Source organism: Sander vitreus, chromosome 11, assembly GCF_031162955.1.
Source record: "Sander vitreus isolate 19-12246 chromosome 11, sanVit1, whole genome shotgun sequence".
NCBI lineage: Eukaryota > Metazoa > Chordata > Actinopteri > Perciformes > Percidae > Sander > Sander vitreus.
In genome coordinates, this window is record NC_135865.1 from 4,285,769 (window position 1) to 4,303,228 (window position 17,460).

Genomic DNA, 17,460 nt, shown 5'->3' on the forward strand with positions numbered 1-17,460 from the left:
CATCCACCCTATTCCACTTTTTGTTGACTTACCGGCTCGTACACCCTCATAAAAGTCACAGCCCCTCTGCAAAACAGCGGAAACAATCCCATGAGATGAAATCATTTTAGATTTGAATCTAACATATCAAGATAGCTAAAGTCAAACAGCTGTTGCGGATGATTAAGATATGTAATACTGACATTTTAACTTTAAGGATGTTAAAGAATGCTATGGGATCATCAACTTGCAGAATCATTTACAAATCCTCTAGTCTTGAATAGCATATAGCGCTATATGGTCTGGTAGCACCGCTTATCATTTTGGGATACGGGAAAAAGGACTGTCTTTCTTTAAACCAATCACAATTGTCTTGGGCGGCAGTAAGCCCAGGATCCAGCGATGGTGCCCTTGCAAAATAGACAACGAGATAGCGGAAGGGAAAGAGAATTCAGTCCGAAAAAGGCCGCCAATGGCCGGCTTTATACCAACATCTACATTCCGTGAGTCAGACAACTAATCCTCCAATTGCTATCCAATTATGATTACAACTAGTATGAAAATCAAGCTGCGTGTTGATAACGTCTCTGCAGGTTGAGGCTGCAGGTTACAGTAAATCTGTTGGTTCTCACCATGCAGGCCTGGCTCAGGCGATACTCCATCACCAACACGTCCTGCAGGCTCATAGTTGCACCCGCCTTCAGCTGCTTATAGGTGATTTTCAGGGACGTGGGAGACATCCTGGACAGTGTCTGGAAGAGAAGACAACAGGACACTCTTCTGTGTAAGAGGCTTCAAACAGAAAGGTGGGGATGGACTGCTTCATTAGCGTTTAGCTTTAGCCTAGAAATCTAGATGCACCCTAGCGGCAGCAAATGTAATTTGTAGGGCTGTCAATTGATTAAAAAATTTAATCTAATTAATGACATACTCTGTGATTAATTAATTGAAATGAACCGCATACATAATTAACGGTGCCTGAACCGATACTTTTTAAGAAAGTAAAAAAAGAAAAGAAAAAAAAGGGTACTAAACAACAGTTGGTGACATTAAAGAACGGCTTGTTTATTGCTAAGGCCATATGGTCAAAGTTAAATGATTTAAAAATAATGTATAACAATAACTTATTTCAACTGTGTTGTTTCTCCGACGGCAGCTGCAGATTGTTACATACTATGTTGAATATGTATGATGTTGAATCCTCTACAGTAAAACAGTCAAACTTTACACCGTTTAGCGTTAGCTGTCAGCATTTTAACCGTGTTTAATCCAGCTACTAGCTAGCGGTAGGCTAACGTTAGCTGCTGTTGAGTATAGTGTTAACTAGCTAGCGGTAGGCTAACGTTAGCTGCTGTTGAGTATAGTATTAACTAGCGTCACGTGCAGCAGTGTTTGTGTTACCAGTATCGTCTGTTTCAGAGCATCAGAGAGAAGCGCAGACATATCAGTGGCACCAGATTTCAGTAGCCAGGGTTGGCAGGAAGAAGGGGGGGCAAGGTGGAAGGTGGGGGTGTGGCCTTGACCAACTGCCACTTTGCTCGTTTGAAAGCCATGATGTCTCTCTCTTTCTCATGGGTGGGACAAATTCTCTGGGCGGGCAAAGCAGAGAAAGGGGAGGTAACCTTTCCCCTTATGACGTCATAAAGGGAAGATTCCAGATCGGCCCATCTGAGCTTTCATTTTCTCAAAGGCAGAGCAGGATACCCAGGGCTCGGTTTACACCTATCACCATTTCTAGCGTCTGGGGGACCATAGGCAGGCTGGGGGAACTCATATTAATGTTAAAAAACCTCATAAAGTGAAATTTTCATGCCATGGGACCTTTAAGCTTTTCTTTGAGAAAAGAACAAAGAACGGTACTGAAGTCATTCTTAAAAACGGAAGATGTGTTCAGAGTTTTGCCGACCGGATACGTTGAATCTATCAACTAGCGTTGCTCTGGTTGGTTGTAGCTCTATCCTATTGCGTGCAGAGGGAATTTGAAAGACAACCGTTTATCCCGCCCCTCGGATTGAGCCCTGCCAGACCCAACACGTGAGTTCCCAGACCCAACATCTGGATATGGGTCTGGCTTGTCAGGCTAGTTTAGGGTTAGAAAACAATGGCAAATTATAAAATAAAAAAACGATTAAAAAAAAACAATGTGTAACTAAGGACAAAGACAGCTATGAATGTTTAATGTACCTGGCAGGACAGTGAGTCAGTGGTGTAGTAGTAACTGAGGATGTGGGTTTATAATAAATATTTGAAGCCTTTTGTCGAACCCAGCAGAATGAAAGAATGAATGAAAAATGACAATATTTGTTAAGCCTTGAACCATTTCTTCAATATGAACATATTTCAAATGTTACAAATCAAGTAATAAACCAATAACAGCTGACTGGTGGTACAGTATTATCCATCCTGGAGCGATCAGGAGAGATGACAATGAGGAGAGGGATGGGGTAGACAAGGGAGAGGGGGGAGGGGTGGGGGTCTAATCTGGGTCATGTGTTCCATGTTACGTAAGGTTATACGCCTTTCTTCCAAGGTTTGATCTCATTGGACCATTTGAGGGGAAAGGACCTGAAAAACTGAATCAGAGATACGAGTCACATCCATACAGAGATCAGATTTATGAAGCCACGGTGGTCTGCTAAGAGCACTGAAATCTCCCAGGAGGGATTCTGGTCCGGTCAACAAGACAAAAGACTAACCCCATTAAGTGCTTTAACCGAGGTAACCACTAATTACTAACATATCCTGCTAATGCTAAATAATGCCCTGGCTCCATCCCGGCACTGTCAGAGGGATTTATCTGATGGTGGGGTAACAGGGCTGCAGAGAGGGATCGTACACAGGTACAGCAGTTCTTTTAAATAGTACAGTAACTGTCAGCGTGCCTCTACGCCAGTGTTACTACATTTCTGTACAACTACTGTACTTGGAGAATAAATGAATGATGTCAGTGATTGTGATGAAGCCGCAGGGTCAAGATCATACCTCAGCTTGTTTGTTAGCAAACTCTGAGCCATCTGCCTTCAGGTTCTGCACAATGCCCTCCACACTGCTGGAGCTGAACAGCCTGAAGGGAGGGAAGGACAAACGCAGATTCATGTTTTCAGCATGCTACCTCAGTTCACTCTCATTTCAACCGAAATCAAAAATGTCATTTTCCTCGCTACTTAGGTGCCACTTATTAGATAACCAAACATAAATGAACACCAAACAAATACACTATCCGGTTTGAGTAACATCTGCTAAAACTACCCTGCCCAGCTGTTCATGTTCAGTAGGAATGAATGGCCTTGGGGCTGACACAAGGGTAAGGAAGTGGGAAAGACTGAGACGGACTCACACATTGTTGGTTTTTATCTTTTCATGGGATTTGGTGAGAATAACAAAATATAGAATATCACAGCCTTATCGGGTTTTTTTTGTTTGTTTTTAAGATTATTTTCTTGGGCTTTTTGGGCTTTATTTGATAGGACAGATGAAGCCAGCAAAGGGGGTAGAGAGAGGGGGGATGACATACAGCAAAGGGCAATGGGCAGCAAAGGGTCGTGGGCAGCAAAGGGCCGTGGGTAGCAAAGGGCCATGGGCAGCAAAGGGCCGTGGGCAGCAAAGGGCCGTGGGCAGCAAAGGGTCGTGGGCAGCAAAGGGCCGGCTGCTGTGGTGAGGAGCCTTGGTACATGGGGCGCACGCTGAACCAGGTGAGATACCAGGGCTCCCCCACAGCCTTATCCTTTGCGTAAGTACCTGTGAACTAGTTTTCCTGCAACACACGTCAGATAACGTTTATATTTGGGAACAGAGAAATTCAAGGCCTACCTGTCAATATCGGACATGTGCTTGTCCAACACAAAGGGCTTCTCAGAATCCAGACTACTCTGTGGACAGAGAACTGCTATCAGCACAGACATATGCCAAGACTCTCAGGCATTCACATGGAAACTGATGTCTAAAGGGCAACTCATTGCCTATTTAAGCTGTTCTGGATATTTCAAGTTCAGTGTTAGTTATATGACTTGTGTAAGCATTCTAACCTGGCTCTGGTAGGAATCTAGCACTCTGGAGACGTCTGCAGCAGAGGGAGACTTCAATTCCACCAGCTCCTTCTCCAGCTCTGGGATCTGTGGAAGTTGTAGGCTTGACATTAAAATTAGCCACTGAAAGAAATGCTTGTAAATTTGCCCGTTTGTGTGCAGTCGACTGTGGTTTTTTACTCGGCTAGATTCATTTTAAAAACAATCACAGTTTTTGGATGCAGGCAGATCTTTCCCTCTTGGATTCTCACTAAGGAAATACTGTTCATTTGAAGGACTGGCTACTCTGGATTGCAAAATGTCTTCCATTGTGGATTTGTGTGCCGGTTTGAACTAATCCGGCAGCACATTTCCATATTCCAAAATAGTTTCCAATTTGCAGCTATGGTTTCATACAATGAGAAAAATAACACATAAATGTGATAGATTATAGAGATTTCTTTCCACCCTTTTTTGTTGGTCAAACTGCTGTAAAAGTTGTCCAAATGAACTAAATCCACCCCACTTTACGTCTGTCCTGAAAATCAAGGTCACAATCTTAAACAAACGGGGCCGCCCACTGTTCTGACCACACTCCAACAGCAAGACAAACACACCCGGCCTCTGGAACAGCCAGGATTTTGGCAGCTTTAAGCAAGAGTGAGACACCCAGTGACTCAGCATCCGGCTTTCCAGCCGGAGCTTTAACCTCCCCCCCCCCCCCCCCCCCCACCATGCTCCTGTCCTGCCTTTTCCCTGCAGCACCACCATCACACGCACACAGAGCATGGGCTTACATTAGATAACAAATTGAAAGCAGTGTAATGGAGAAAATCCTGGTCGTGTGGCTTGTCGAGTTTCTGTCTGCAGTCTTGTATCCGTTTCATTTAACATTATTCCTTCATGACTCAGAATGCTTTTATTGGCTGGTCAGTAAGGTTAGGGTGCCATTTAAAGATTTTCGATACTGATACTGTGACTTTGATACCGGTTCCTGAATGATACTTTTGAAAATACTATGAAAAATTTCCATTTTAATCTTTTATTTTATTTTTCTGCTCCTTTACACCTATGTGACGCACACTGTGCTCAAGCCTCTAAAAATACAAGAATAGATGTGAGCCCCGTCTCTGTGTAATGGACAGTTTTTCCTGCGTGTCTCTACGACGTGTAACGTTAGACAGCCAATCACAGACATTATTAGATCTTGGTAGAAGCATGCTGCATGCTTATTGGCTCACTGAAGAGGATGAGATTTGCTCCTTAGGTATTGAAATTTGGTATTGAATGACGAGGCATTTTTCAATACTTGATAAGTAGGGTTGGGCATTGTTTGGATTTGAACAATTCTGATTCCAATTCCGAATCTTCCTTTCGATTCCGGTTCTTATCGATTCTCGATTCCGATTCTTTGAGGGGTGGAGTTGAAACGGGTCACATGCTTATTTCACAAATAAGAGGAACGTTTTATTTTGATTCAATGGTGGGTAGAAACGATTCCAAGTAGGAATCGGTTCTCGATGCCCAAACCTACTCGATAATAAGGAGGAAATTCAGTCGGTGCCTAAAAAGTAACGAAGTTTGGTACCCAGCCCTACTGTTTGGAATAAAAAAACTAAAATGTACAATTTCTTTTGTGAGGCCATTGATTTTGATCTACTAACTCGAGTTATCGTACCTTCTTAGACTCGACAAAATGAGTGGCAACTCCAGCTCTCTGCACGTCACGCCCCTTGAGACGGAAGCCTGTCAAGGCCAAAAACAGTCCCAGCTTCCCCCGGAGCCTCGGCAGAAAATGACCACCTCCCACGTCAGGGAAAAGCCCTGTCAAAATAAAACACAAAACTAGGCACATTCTTCTACAGTTTCAATACACAGGCACTTCATGTAGCAATATGACAGTCTGTCACGGACCAGTTCACCCTGTCAAATGCCCAAATGTCACTAAGAATGTAAAGAATATTTAGCATCCATTATTGATTGACATACTGTATGTCTGTAATGAAGTACACTGCACAACACGAGCACCAATTTACATAAGCCAGCTAAGAGTGGAACAAATTAGTTTTCATGGTTGATTAATCGGCTGGTTATTTCCTACATTAATCAATCAATCCTTTGAACTACAAAACATCAGAAAACAAATGAAAACATCACAGTTTCCTTCAGACCAAATGTCTTGATGGTTTTGTCAGAAAAACTTGGTAAGTAAGTCCAAATTCGGAGTTATTTTGATAACTTGAAGGATACAAAAGACTTGGATGACCAATCTTAGAAAATAGGTTACACCTCTGGATCAGTATAGTCTTCTCTGTCTGTAAAAGGATTATTACTTTAGGTGTACCTCTCTTTCTAGAAGGTGAAGTAATACTTTTCTTTTTACTTTTTTTAAGCACAAGAGGAGGTCGGAGAGGGTTGGTTTTTTTTACTACAAAAAAAGAAAGAAAAACAGTCTGTAATCTAAAAGCCATACTGCAGCATGTTGAGTGAAAAATAAAAGGGTCAGAATTGCCTCCACATTGCCCCTCCTTCCTAAAATATCGTTCCACCTGACCCAGATGTGATTTACGTCCAGCATGATTAAGTTCAACCATTAACAAAACAAATGATTGCTGCACTACAAAAAAGGTAAACATGCGGCTTACGAGCAATAATGATTATAAAAAATTCACAGCCTTAAGCCGTACAGAATTTAGTCTGTATTCACAATAATGTTTCAATTTGATTTCTATGTTTCTGACAGGAAATGAGATCCCCTTGGTCACAGTTGGTTTTCTGACAGCTTTTGTATTGTGGGGGTGAATGGGAAAGAGGGATTAGATGAGTTGACCTGATTCACAGCTGGATATGTAATATTATTAATGTGACAGATTATGGCTGTTGTTCAGAATGCTAGCAGTGCTGGGTTAAATGTGTTAATCCCGCCACAAAAAGGGATAACTTTGACTCGTGAGCGTAGTGACAGTACGAGTGTGAGTGTGTGAGTGTGTGTGTGTGACTGAGAGAGAGAGAGAGAGGAATGAGTGTGACAGAAGTGTGTGTAGTTATGAAAGTATAATAATTCTACCTTGAATTACCGCCTTGCGGTTGTATGCCTCGCCAACCAGTCAAGTTGCAGTTTATATATTCATGTATGACTGGTATAATATATGTAGTGAAGACTTTGAAGACATTTTAATAAAAAGGTATTAAAGTGTATTTTTTTATCAAGGGGTTGATGCTTCACACACATCTTCAACCCGGCAGCAAAGAGACGATCTCAACAATCACCACCGTTTGGAGATTAGTGTCACAGATTCGGTATCCGACCAAACATCTCCCCTTCTCAGTTCATCTTTGAGTCCCAGAGCACGTTTGTGCTAAATGTAGAGAAATTCCCTCCAGGGGGTCCTGAGATATCGTGTTTAAAAGAATGAGATGTACGGACGGACGGACAAGCTGACAACATAAACCCTCCGGCCAGAGCTGTTGACGGTGCAGAGGCATAAATACACACATAGTTATCATGAGGGAGTAAATATAATTACTTCTTTTTACCAATGGGTCCAACACGAGGGTGGCTGCTGAATTATAAAGAGTTGTTGGTAGTGGTGGGGGACTGAAGGAAGGGGGGCCATAAATAAATCATAGCCAGGGTTCCTTAAAGGGCAAGAGAAGCCCTGATAACATGATGAAAACCAGAGGGGGACAATAGATCAGAGCTTTTCCATTAGTCCATATGGCCATCATGAGATGACATGTGAGATGTGAGAAAACATATAATGTCAATAATGTTAAGAAACATGGCAGTAGTTGGACATGCCCTGTGAAAGAATCTGTCTCAGCAGGGCGTTTTTATTTGAATAGCCCAGGTTCCACTAGTATTTTTAGAATTTAGATCTATGTTATCTCTATGATTTTAATAGGCTGTTGGAAAACGTCTCATAGTCTCTCAGTGCTGTCAGTTTCTTTAAACATACAGTTCAAACTATTGACCCTTGGTGTAACTAATAACAGTAATGGACATTAACCATGACTTTGTTACATTTAGGCGTTCTTGTAGTTGTACGGCAGTATGTACATGGATTACTCTAACCTTGGCTTCACTTCCAATTAATAAGCTTCACAGGGAGGATGTTATACACACACTACAGTACACCGAAATTCTACCCCCAACTGTGACGCACCCAACCAGTAGGAGCAGCTAAATGCTGCAGCAAGTTGAGACCCCCCCCCCAATATGGCTTCCCACCCCCAAACCCCAAACTGAAGGAGTGCATGTATTTAAAGTCTCTGCACCCCTGATGATGTTCTAGTCTGAGGATATACCACACAATGGGAACAGCTTTCCTACTAAGCTCTTTTCACACTTCTGCAACATGTATTAAATGTGGAGGATGTTGTTGTGATGACTTTGCTACTCAGAGTTATGAGGGCACACCTGTATGTTTTATCCACCTTGTTACTCATTAACAATGAGTAACAATCAATCTAATAAATCGGGAAGCCTGTGTGTTTGTGTGTGTGTGTGTGTGTGTGTGTGTGTGTGTGTGTGTGTGTGTGTGTGTGTGTGTGTGTGTGTGTGTGCTGCTGACACTAAATCATATAGACACTATATCGTATTAACTTGCTGTGAGCTGTAAATTCACCACTTCTTCCTTCTCACTCAGACTCATCCTCTATGCTCACCCTGGGTCCGGTTGTTCAAGTGTGCTGCTAACTTCTAACACCTTTGCTGAAGTGTTAAATTTGTTAACGATAGGCTATATGATGAGGCAGCACCGCCGTCATTAAACACTGACTGTGGCGATATCAACATGCAATATCGTTGACGAAAAAGACTACACTAAAATGTAGTTAAAGAAAAACTCTATTTGCATTGCATTGCCTTTCTCTCTCTCTCTCTCTCTCTCTCTCTCTCCATCTGTCTCTGTACTCGGTTGGGGTTCTGGTGGTTGATTAACGCAGATATTTGCTGATTGCTCTCATTACGGGCTGGAATGGGTGGCACATGGCGCACCGCCATCAGTCCATAACGCAAATGTCTGTGTTTATTCCACAATTTACTTATGATATTTTGTGAGTAAATTCTGAATCTGCCACGTCTGTCAGGTAAATGTAGTAGTATGAGTTTTTTCTCTGAAGGAGGACTTAGGAGGAGTATGTCAGTAGTGGGCCATACAGTGTGGTTCCTAAGTGATTTGGGGTACTTCTCTAAGTAATTTTGGGGTATAATGGTTCTGCTTTTTTCAATTGTGAAGCACTTTGACATCTGCTTTTTAAAAAGGTGCTATATAAATAAAAACTTACTTACTACTCAGTAAATACATTCTTAATGTGGATGTTCTCAGTAGGAAACAAGGGAAAGTTGACATAATTCTCTACCAACTGAGTTGCAGTATACAGTAGTCACTTAATATCCAGCATAGCTCCACCCAACTTTAAGCTGTTTTGAAGGTCTAGAACAACTGCCTGGGTGTCAAATCCAGTGATGGGAAAAATGGCTTAAAAAAATGGAACCAACAACAATGAAGATCACTGGAAGCTTCTGGAGACGATTCAGTCAATGAAAGAGCAAAAGATTAACATTAATATAACATACAAACAGAAAGCTTAAACTTAATTTAAAGATATATTTCTGCTTTAAAATGTCATAAAAACGACTATGCCTATGTTATACATTTTGTTTAGTTGTGTATTTACATTATCCCAAATGTTAGCAACAATATTCAAACGAGAAATCTGTAATTTGAATGAATGACATGGGCCATATCATTTGGTCACCTGTAAATGGCGTCATATAACCTTTGACCCTAGTTGCTCTAACTTCCGTCAAAACACGGGAAAAGCTCCGGTAACACAAGATGATGTGTAAGAGACCTAATTTATTGACATGATAATTCAATATCGATCCAGCTTACTACAATGTGCTACGTTAAAGCAACACTAGAGAACTTTTCCCGCTTCTGTCCCCCTACAGGTTGGAAGAGGAATCGTCCATTATATTACATTACATACAAGTTTGCCAGATCGGTAGCGGATCTGTAGTTCGAATGAACTGGACAATTTAATGTAATGGACAATTCCGCTTCTAACCTGTAGGGGGACCGAAGCGGGAAAAGTTCTATAGTGTTGCTTTAAGTGCCTCATGCTAATGCTTGGTGACTAAACCATACTGTAACGTTACAACAAGCTCATAAACTTATTTCTAGTATTGATTTAATCATGGTTAACAGTGCTGGGCTAACCATGATTAAATTCACCACGTAACATCAGCTGTAAGGGTCGTTGACTAATCTAATGCTAAGTTAGCCAGCTAGCGCACCCAGATCCATCTGCCTCACTCCCCGCCGTTAAGAGACTTCAGTCGGGATGAGAACAGATAACAGCCCCAGGGACACAACCACAGCTAGCCCCTAGCCAGCAACAACAGTTTCCCTAGTCTATATCGACGACGTTTCATTTCCGGGGTTGTTCAGGTGCCGGTGGAAATTCCGCCGGATGCCCCTCATTTTCGGCCAGATGTCCGTCACCTTCCACTTCCTTTGTGCTGGCATTTTAAACTCTGGTGGATTTCTGAGGACTATGGTTAATTGCTCCTCAGATCTCTGCAGGGTAAATCCAGACAGCTAGCTAGACTATCTGTCCAATCTGAGTTTTCTGTTGCACGACTAAAACAACTTTAATCCTTAATCGGCAATGGTAGTTTGTGCCGATTAGGTAGGTGTTTAACAATGAAGACAACAAACGTCAAAGTCAAAAAGACAACAAGTCCGTGTTTTCATTGAGAGACCCCTACGGAGACCCATATCAGCAGAAAATGACAGTGTAAACCCAGCACATAAGAGAGGCTCTTGAGAGGATTCCACCCCAGGATCCAGGCTAAAATAAGCATGTACTGTAGGGTCTCAAAGCACTGCAGCTGCAATCTCTGTGAAAATACTGTTCCCAAATGCAAATGGTGCAGTGTGAAGTTCTGATTGCAGAAGGGAACAGGCAGATAATGGTGGTGCAAAGGGCCTGGAAGCCAAGTATCTTTAGTAAAAACAAGTGACAATGTGTGACCACAGCAGCTCCGAAGAGGATGAGCAAAAATGTCCTGCCTTCTTGCCAAAGTGACTGGAGAGTTTGGAGACACTGGGATATTCCTGCTTTATTTATGAACATCAATAATGAGACTAAACAGAGAACCAGAAAGTACATATCATGCAGTATATCAACATCCTCATATAGCCAATCCTTCGCCTGGCCAATTTAATTGACGACCCATTTCCTCCTATTCTTCATTGCGGCCTTGCCCACACACACACACACACACACACACACACACACACACACACACACACACACACTGCATTAACAAAAAAACCTCAGCCTTTTCTTTCTGCTACAATCATTTCCTCTCCACTGACAACATAATCTTCATCTCTGCACTGCTCCAGACATCTGAGTCAGAAGACTTATTATGGAGACCGAGCCCAGAATGCTCAGGAAGAAGCTTGGTGTGTGTGTGTGTGTGTGTGTGTGTGTGTGTGTGTGTGTGACTAATAGAGGATGCGCGAGTGTCCTTGGAAGTTTGCGAGTGTGAGGCGGTGAATGTATAGTCGATTTATCAGAAAATGAACAGATACATACAACCTAGCAACTTCTGCACAAAACAATCCAAGAATTTCCTACGCGTCACTTGATTCCAACCCCAATATAATACAATTCGGGAAGTCTGTCGAGCCTTTCAACTAACCATCAAAGATGTTAGAGGACCACCCTAAATATCCATTAAAGGGATGGTTCTGATATTTTAGAGTGGGGTTGTATGAGCTACTTCTCCATAGTCAGTGTGTTAGCTACAGTAGATGGAGGTCAGCACCCCCCCAGTTTGGAGAAGCAGGCAGGAGTACTGACACAGAAGCTAAGCATTGTACTGCTGTAGATGGGGGCAGCAGCATAACAGATTTTAGACACCTTAAAAAGAGGCCACCTTCACCACCTTACCTTGCTGTCAGACAGCCCTTTACCACGAGGAACTGAAGCTGTTATCTATGCTCTCTTCAAAGCCACCACACTCCTTTGACAAAACAGTAATTTTACTTTGCAAAAAACGAGTTAAAAAGATTAAAAAGCTAGAGAGATTTGAAAGTAGCATCTCATAATATTATCATACCGAATGTTTAAAACAAACTACTGTAAGTAATGCGGGGGGCGACGCACACTGAGCTCAGGCTCGTACACGGGAGGGGTAGAGTACGCACAGCAATGGAGGCATTCCATTGGTTCTTTCCAAGCGGACCGCGAGGCAGTGATTGGTGAGCATTTTTACTGGATAACAGCAGATACAGATGATGGATATTTTTCGCTCTTCCTATTCAGAGCCCATACGTTATTTATTGCTGTCGGGGTGTAAAGAAAGAAGGAGAGAAGAAGAATGCTTTGGTAAAATAGTTTCCTGAAAATAATTCATAAAAAATGATGTTCATACACAATTATAGAACTGTGATAAGCCATCTTGGTTTAAGTTGCAACCAGCGAGTTTATGCCAACGTCAGATGTAATTTGTTAGTTGTTAGAGATTTGTTACTAATCTCCTCAGTGCCTCAAAAGACGGCCATCTGTCTACACGGTCAATTAGCTAAAAAGCGAACTAAAGCTTAGTACTCTTAGTAAAACACGGGGATAAGTTCTTGATTTCTACATGCAGCAAGCTATGTAGTTACAGATAAGTGTAATTGTGTTATGTATCATTGCATATTTTTGTTGGTATCAAATTATGCAAATAAAAACACACACAGAACATTTGAATTTTCTGAGCCTTGATTTATTTAAAAACTAAAGAGTTTGGGATCCCATCGCTTCCCTTTGGATAATTGTTTAATTACTCATCCTCGTAAAATAGTCAGACAAAATAAAAATATACACTGTGTGTGTCCTGTGGTCATGGCTTTATATGCCTTTATATTGTCATTGTCAGCTTCTCAAAGGGTACCTCAGTCAGTGATAGATAGTAACAGACATTTTTTTGAAAATCTTCGAGATCATTAGTTTAAGTTGCAAAGAAGGAGTCACTGAGTAAACATATTGTGTTTACTTATAAATGAGACATCCTGCTTCACACCCATTTTTGTCAGCATGAGGTCATCAATTACATGATGTGCTGAATCCAACTCATCTATTCGTCTGTGTATTCTTTCCCAGCTTTGCATGCAGACAGACCTCATGTCTCTGAATGCATACTGTATGAATTGGATCCAGCTGGGTCTGCCCTGCTCCTACATAATGAATGGTCTAGATACCCGCTCACACTGATGTGGGCCAACCAATGACCACCCCCACACCGACCCCTCCCTCGAGGAAGACAGCAGCTAGTGCAGCTGGACAGTCTTACCAATGGCAGTCTCTGGCATGGCAAACAGCGTCTTCTCGGTGGCCACTCGAAACCGTCCATGAACTGACAGACCTACGCCCTGCAGGTGGAGGAGATCAAGGTTACCAAAAAAAAAAAAAAAAGAACATTCTATGATATGATGGAAAGAGGGGGAAACAGAGGCCGAGGAATATACAGAGGAGGGAAACAGGGCATGAAGAAAACATCAATAACTGAAACGCACTGAGCTGAAGTTTGAGATGGAAAATGCTGACTGAAAAAAAAAAAAAAAGAAGTAAATCAGGCCGCCCCTGCGTTAGTGTGAGTGTGATTTATGTGTGTGTCTCCCAGCAGGGAGAGAGGTGAAGGCTAATGAGCAGTGTTGGCCAGAGGACATTTTCAGTACAGTTAGACTCTGTGTGTGTGAAATTATAAGGTTACCATGGAAACAAATATCCCCTTGCATACATTCTTGACTTCTATGCAGAAAACATGTTGATACACAAACAGGTGTATCATCCTGCCTGACTGTGACAGGTAAACGACCATGTAGTTCAGTTATGATGAAATACATAATTATTTAAAGAATCATTCAAACTTGAATCCCTTTTTAGGGATGAAAACTCTAGACTAATAACAGTGTCTGACACTTAAATCATAAAATCAGCCTGACTTTAGGTCACAGTAAACATAAATGAAACACACACACACACACACGCACACGCACACGCACACACTAAGTACCGCCATAACCTGCATGTGTCGCTCAGCGCTACGTCACAACTAATCAGAGCAACGTTAGTGGTTGTAAGTCACTGTTCTTTCTGACTGAAACATACATACAGCAAAGAGACACGCAATGGATACTGTACCCCGATGATACATTATGTTGTGTCTGGAAGGGACGGTCCAACAGTATAAAGTAATCACATTACTTCACTGACCTTCAGGATTCTGGAAGATTTATCACTGTTAAAGTCATCGTTCACAGACAGAGATATGTTGTGATTGGACCCCTATCTGACCCATAACTGCACTGTGACCTTAAGGTATAATTAGCATGCTATTTTGCACTACTTGCACTATGTCTACCTTTACATGTATACATGTACAGTATAAAAAAGACCCTAAGTTACTGTTTATAAGTATTGTCTGGGATTAATAAAGAACTATATCTATCTATCTATCTATCTATCTATCTATCTATCTATACAGAGGAGCATGGTCATTTACTGGTCAGTAAAAATCCAATATATCAGCGACTGTACTGACTGGTGGTGATTAATGATGCAAGGTCATCAGGGAAATCCCCTGACATCCACATGAACTGCAGGCTGGGATGATACTGGTGATTCATTTCATCACATACTTGTGTCAAGGGGGCATAGCCAAGTCACGTAAATCTGCTTGTACAGCTGAATATGACATATGCGGATGCCGAGAAACATTTCTCCATTTCTTGTCCGCTTCAATTCGGTGCAGCCCACAATACATGTGTATCTGTGTCTCAGGCTTTATCCTGAGGTGACCTCACACACATTTGCAGCTTTCCTAGGCTCTGTGAGCATCTTACAAATATCCAATCTTCATATTTTTTCTTCTGGGACTTTAAAAGTATCATGTCAACTTTTACATTTCATAATGGCGTCCCTATACGACCAGCCAAATAGCAGCCTGAGACACAACGCAAAAAGAGCCAATAGCGTTCTAGCTAACGTAGGTCTAGCTTATGTCTGAAAAAAAAAATACCTTAACCAGCGAGCTTCTGTTAACGAGGTCGTAAGTAACTTTGGTTGCTGGAATAAAAAAAGTGCAAACAAGATAGCTGAGAAGCTGTCGCAAGTGTTTTAAAGCTAAGTGAGTTTTAGACACACCATCTAAGCATTCTAACAAAACACAGTAACTTGAAAATCGTGCTGCTGCTGCTGAGCCTGACGTTTTCATCATCAACATGTAAAAGAGCACTTCGGGGCCTTGTCTCAAACTTACTCTGCAAACTAGCCCTTCACTGGAGAGTGTTGCTCAACATGAAGTCACACTTACATCTGTGGAGGGCAGTCACATTAATGAAGGGGTACAAATAATGAGGTAAACTGTTGGTAGCAACTGCCATTCTCCACCATAAACAGGAAATCTCAGACTGAAAGCTTTGCTCAAAGGTAAAGGCTAGAAATGAAGCACTGAAAGCTGGAAGCCACAGCACGTGGCGGTCTTATCACTGATCCACTAGTATTGATTAACAACTTTATCAACCTCAAAACAGATTAATAGTATTCCATTCATTGTGGGCTATGTATGGGGCAGTACAAAAAAATCATTATTGCCCCTCATGGGTCAAGATAAAACTTTACTGTAGCAGCAGCAACCGTATTAGGATTCATCAGTAGAACAGATGAAAGTAGCACGCAAGAAACTAGACAACCTGAAGCTGCATTTGGGCTCATAAAAGATCAATAAAATGGTGTACAGTTATATAAAAGATGGGCTGAATCACTGCCAACCATTAGTAAAAGTGTGATTATAGTCGACAACCTGTCTTCACCTTGCTCTTAGCGAACAGCGAGAAAGAGGCAAGTGAAGAGCCAGAGGGGAGCGCTTCAAGGCTTGCCTTAATGCTGTGTGACCAACTGACTGCAGAGAATTTTAAAAAAAATTGGATCACTGGAGACTAAACAGACCTCGGCCTGGAGTAGTTGATCTTCTGAAAGAATCAGATCCCAGAATACATTATAAAAAAAAAAGAGAGAGAGAGAGAGACAGACTGGTACTTCTGTCAGCTTAGAACATTAATTACATGAGGACTGTGCTTTGGCAACATGTTAACACTTCAGGCTCAGAGCAAAGACACTTGATATCATTTTCTCACAAATCAAGTTGGCTTTGTAGAGTGGAAATTGGAACTCAAGACTTTTAACCCCACAACCTAGCAAGCAGGTTAGCTTCTCCTCAGACCGTGTAGCTCCTATGGCACCATTTTGATGCTACCAAGCCATCACCTCCCGTTAGCATTCCATTGACTGCCATTCATTTTGACGTCACTTTGACAGAGAATAACTTTACATCTGAAGCATTTAAAGACTTTATTTGTCCATTGTTTATTTCTAAAGAAACACGACAATGTATAAAAGGCTCCATTACCTTGTACCGCACGTTATGGCTCCGTTGTAGACTTTTTTGTAAAAATAGGCTAACGATTGTGTCATAACCACGCGACTTACTGTCGCACCGTAGAGGAATTACCGTATAGTACAGGAGAAGCTCTCAGGCAGTTTGGACTTCCATTAGCAATAATTAGCCTGTGGCTATGTTATCTCCTTACATATACCTACGCTCTCCGTCTCTGCAAGATTGGGAATGATTGAGATTTCTCTTGGCACAGCTACCAGAAGACTTACAACTTTCAGACGGGTTGATCACGTCACATTTACGTCGTCTCTCTCAGTTGGAGGCTGCGCAGTAACGCTCAGCCATCACCGGAAAAGTGCTTCTAATGGCCTTCACTGGTCTCCGTCCAGAGCAACGGGATCTGTTGGTCCATTCTATATACGGTCTATGAGCTTGCCCCTCCCCCCATGTTTCCATAACTGTCATGACTAACTGACAAACTGTCACTAACCCCCACCCCCTCTCGCAACCATCTTGTCGGTGTTTGGCTGTAACGTGGTTTGTTGTATTTTGGTGCCCATAGTGTTTGTTTGACAGAACCTTGTACAATTGTATAATCTCTTTCATATCCAAGCTAAATTGGTATTGTAACTAAAATGTTCCTGTATCAGTTTGGAAAATCATTGACAATACCCAGCCCTAATGGATAGGCTATGAAAGTTACGATGGTGAAAGTATACATGCGCTGCACTGTTACATGTTAATGGGAGCTGTATAGTTGTTTTGTCTGCTAAACAAATTAATCGTTGCTTAAAATCACAAAGATTTTGAATTCTGAATCAAGTAAAGGCTCATTTATCTAAAAAATATGGATGGTATACCAACAGAACACATTTCATTTATTTTAAAAAAGACTAACAATGTTCAATTAGGGGATTGCATTGAGTTACAGAAGCTAATGATGAAATTAATGATGGCTGAATTCCATTTAGCTGTTTCAGTTTCAGACTCCTGGTATTGTACATGTTGGCTTAC

The 17,460-nt window shown here is 41.7% G+C and overlaps 1 protein-coding gene across 1 annotated transcript in view; it reads right to left on the reverse strand.

Annotated features, from left to right (window-relative positions):
• hibch (3-hydroxyisobutyryl-CoA hydrolase) overlaps positions 1-17,460 on the reverse strand; it is a 28,976-nt gene that overhangs the window by 2,023 nt on the left and 9,493 nt on the right. Inside the window, exons 7-13 of the mRNA XM_078263143.1 lie at positions 13,342-13,420; positions 5,662-5,807; positions 4,005-4,091; positions 3,790-3,848; positions 2,962-3,043; positions 612-731; positions 33-66 (exon numbers count right to left, since the gene is read on the reverse strand). Of these exons, the coding sequence (XP_078119269.1) occupies positions 33-66; positions 612-731; positions 2,962-3,043; positions 3,790-3,848; positions 4,005-4,091; positions 5,662-5,807; positions 13,342-13,420 (607 nt within the window). The remainder of the gene's footprint in view (positions 1-32; positions 67-611; positions 732-2,961; positions 3,044-3,789; positions 3,849-4,004; positions 4,092-5,661; positions 5,808-13,341; positions 13,421-17,460) is intronic.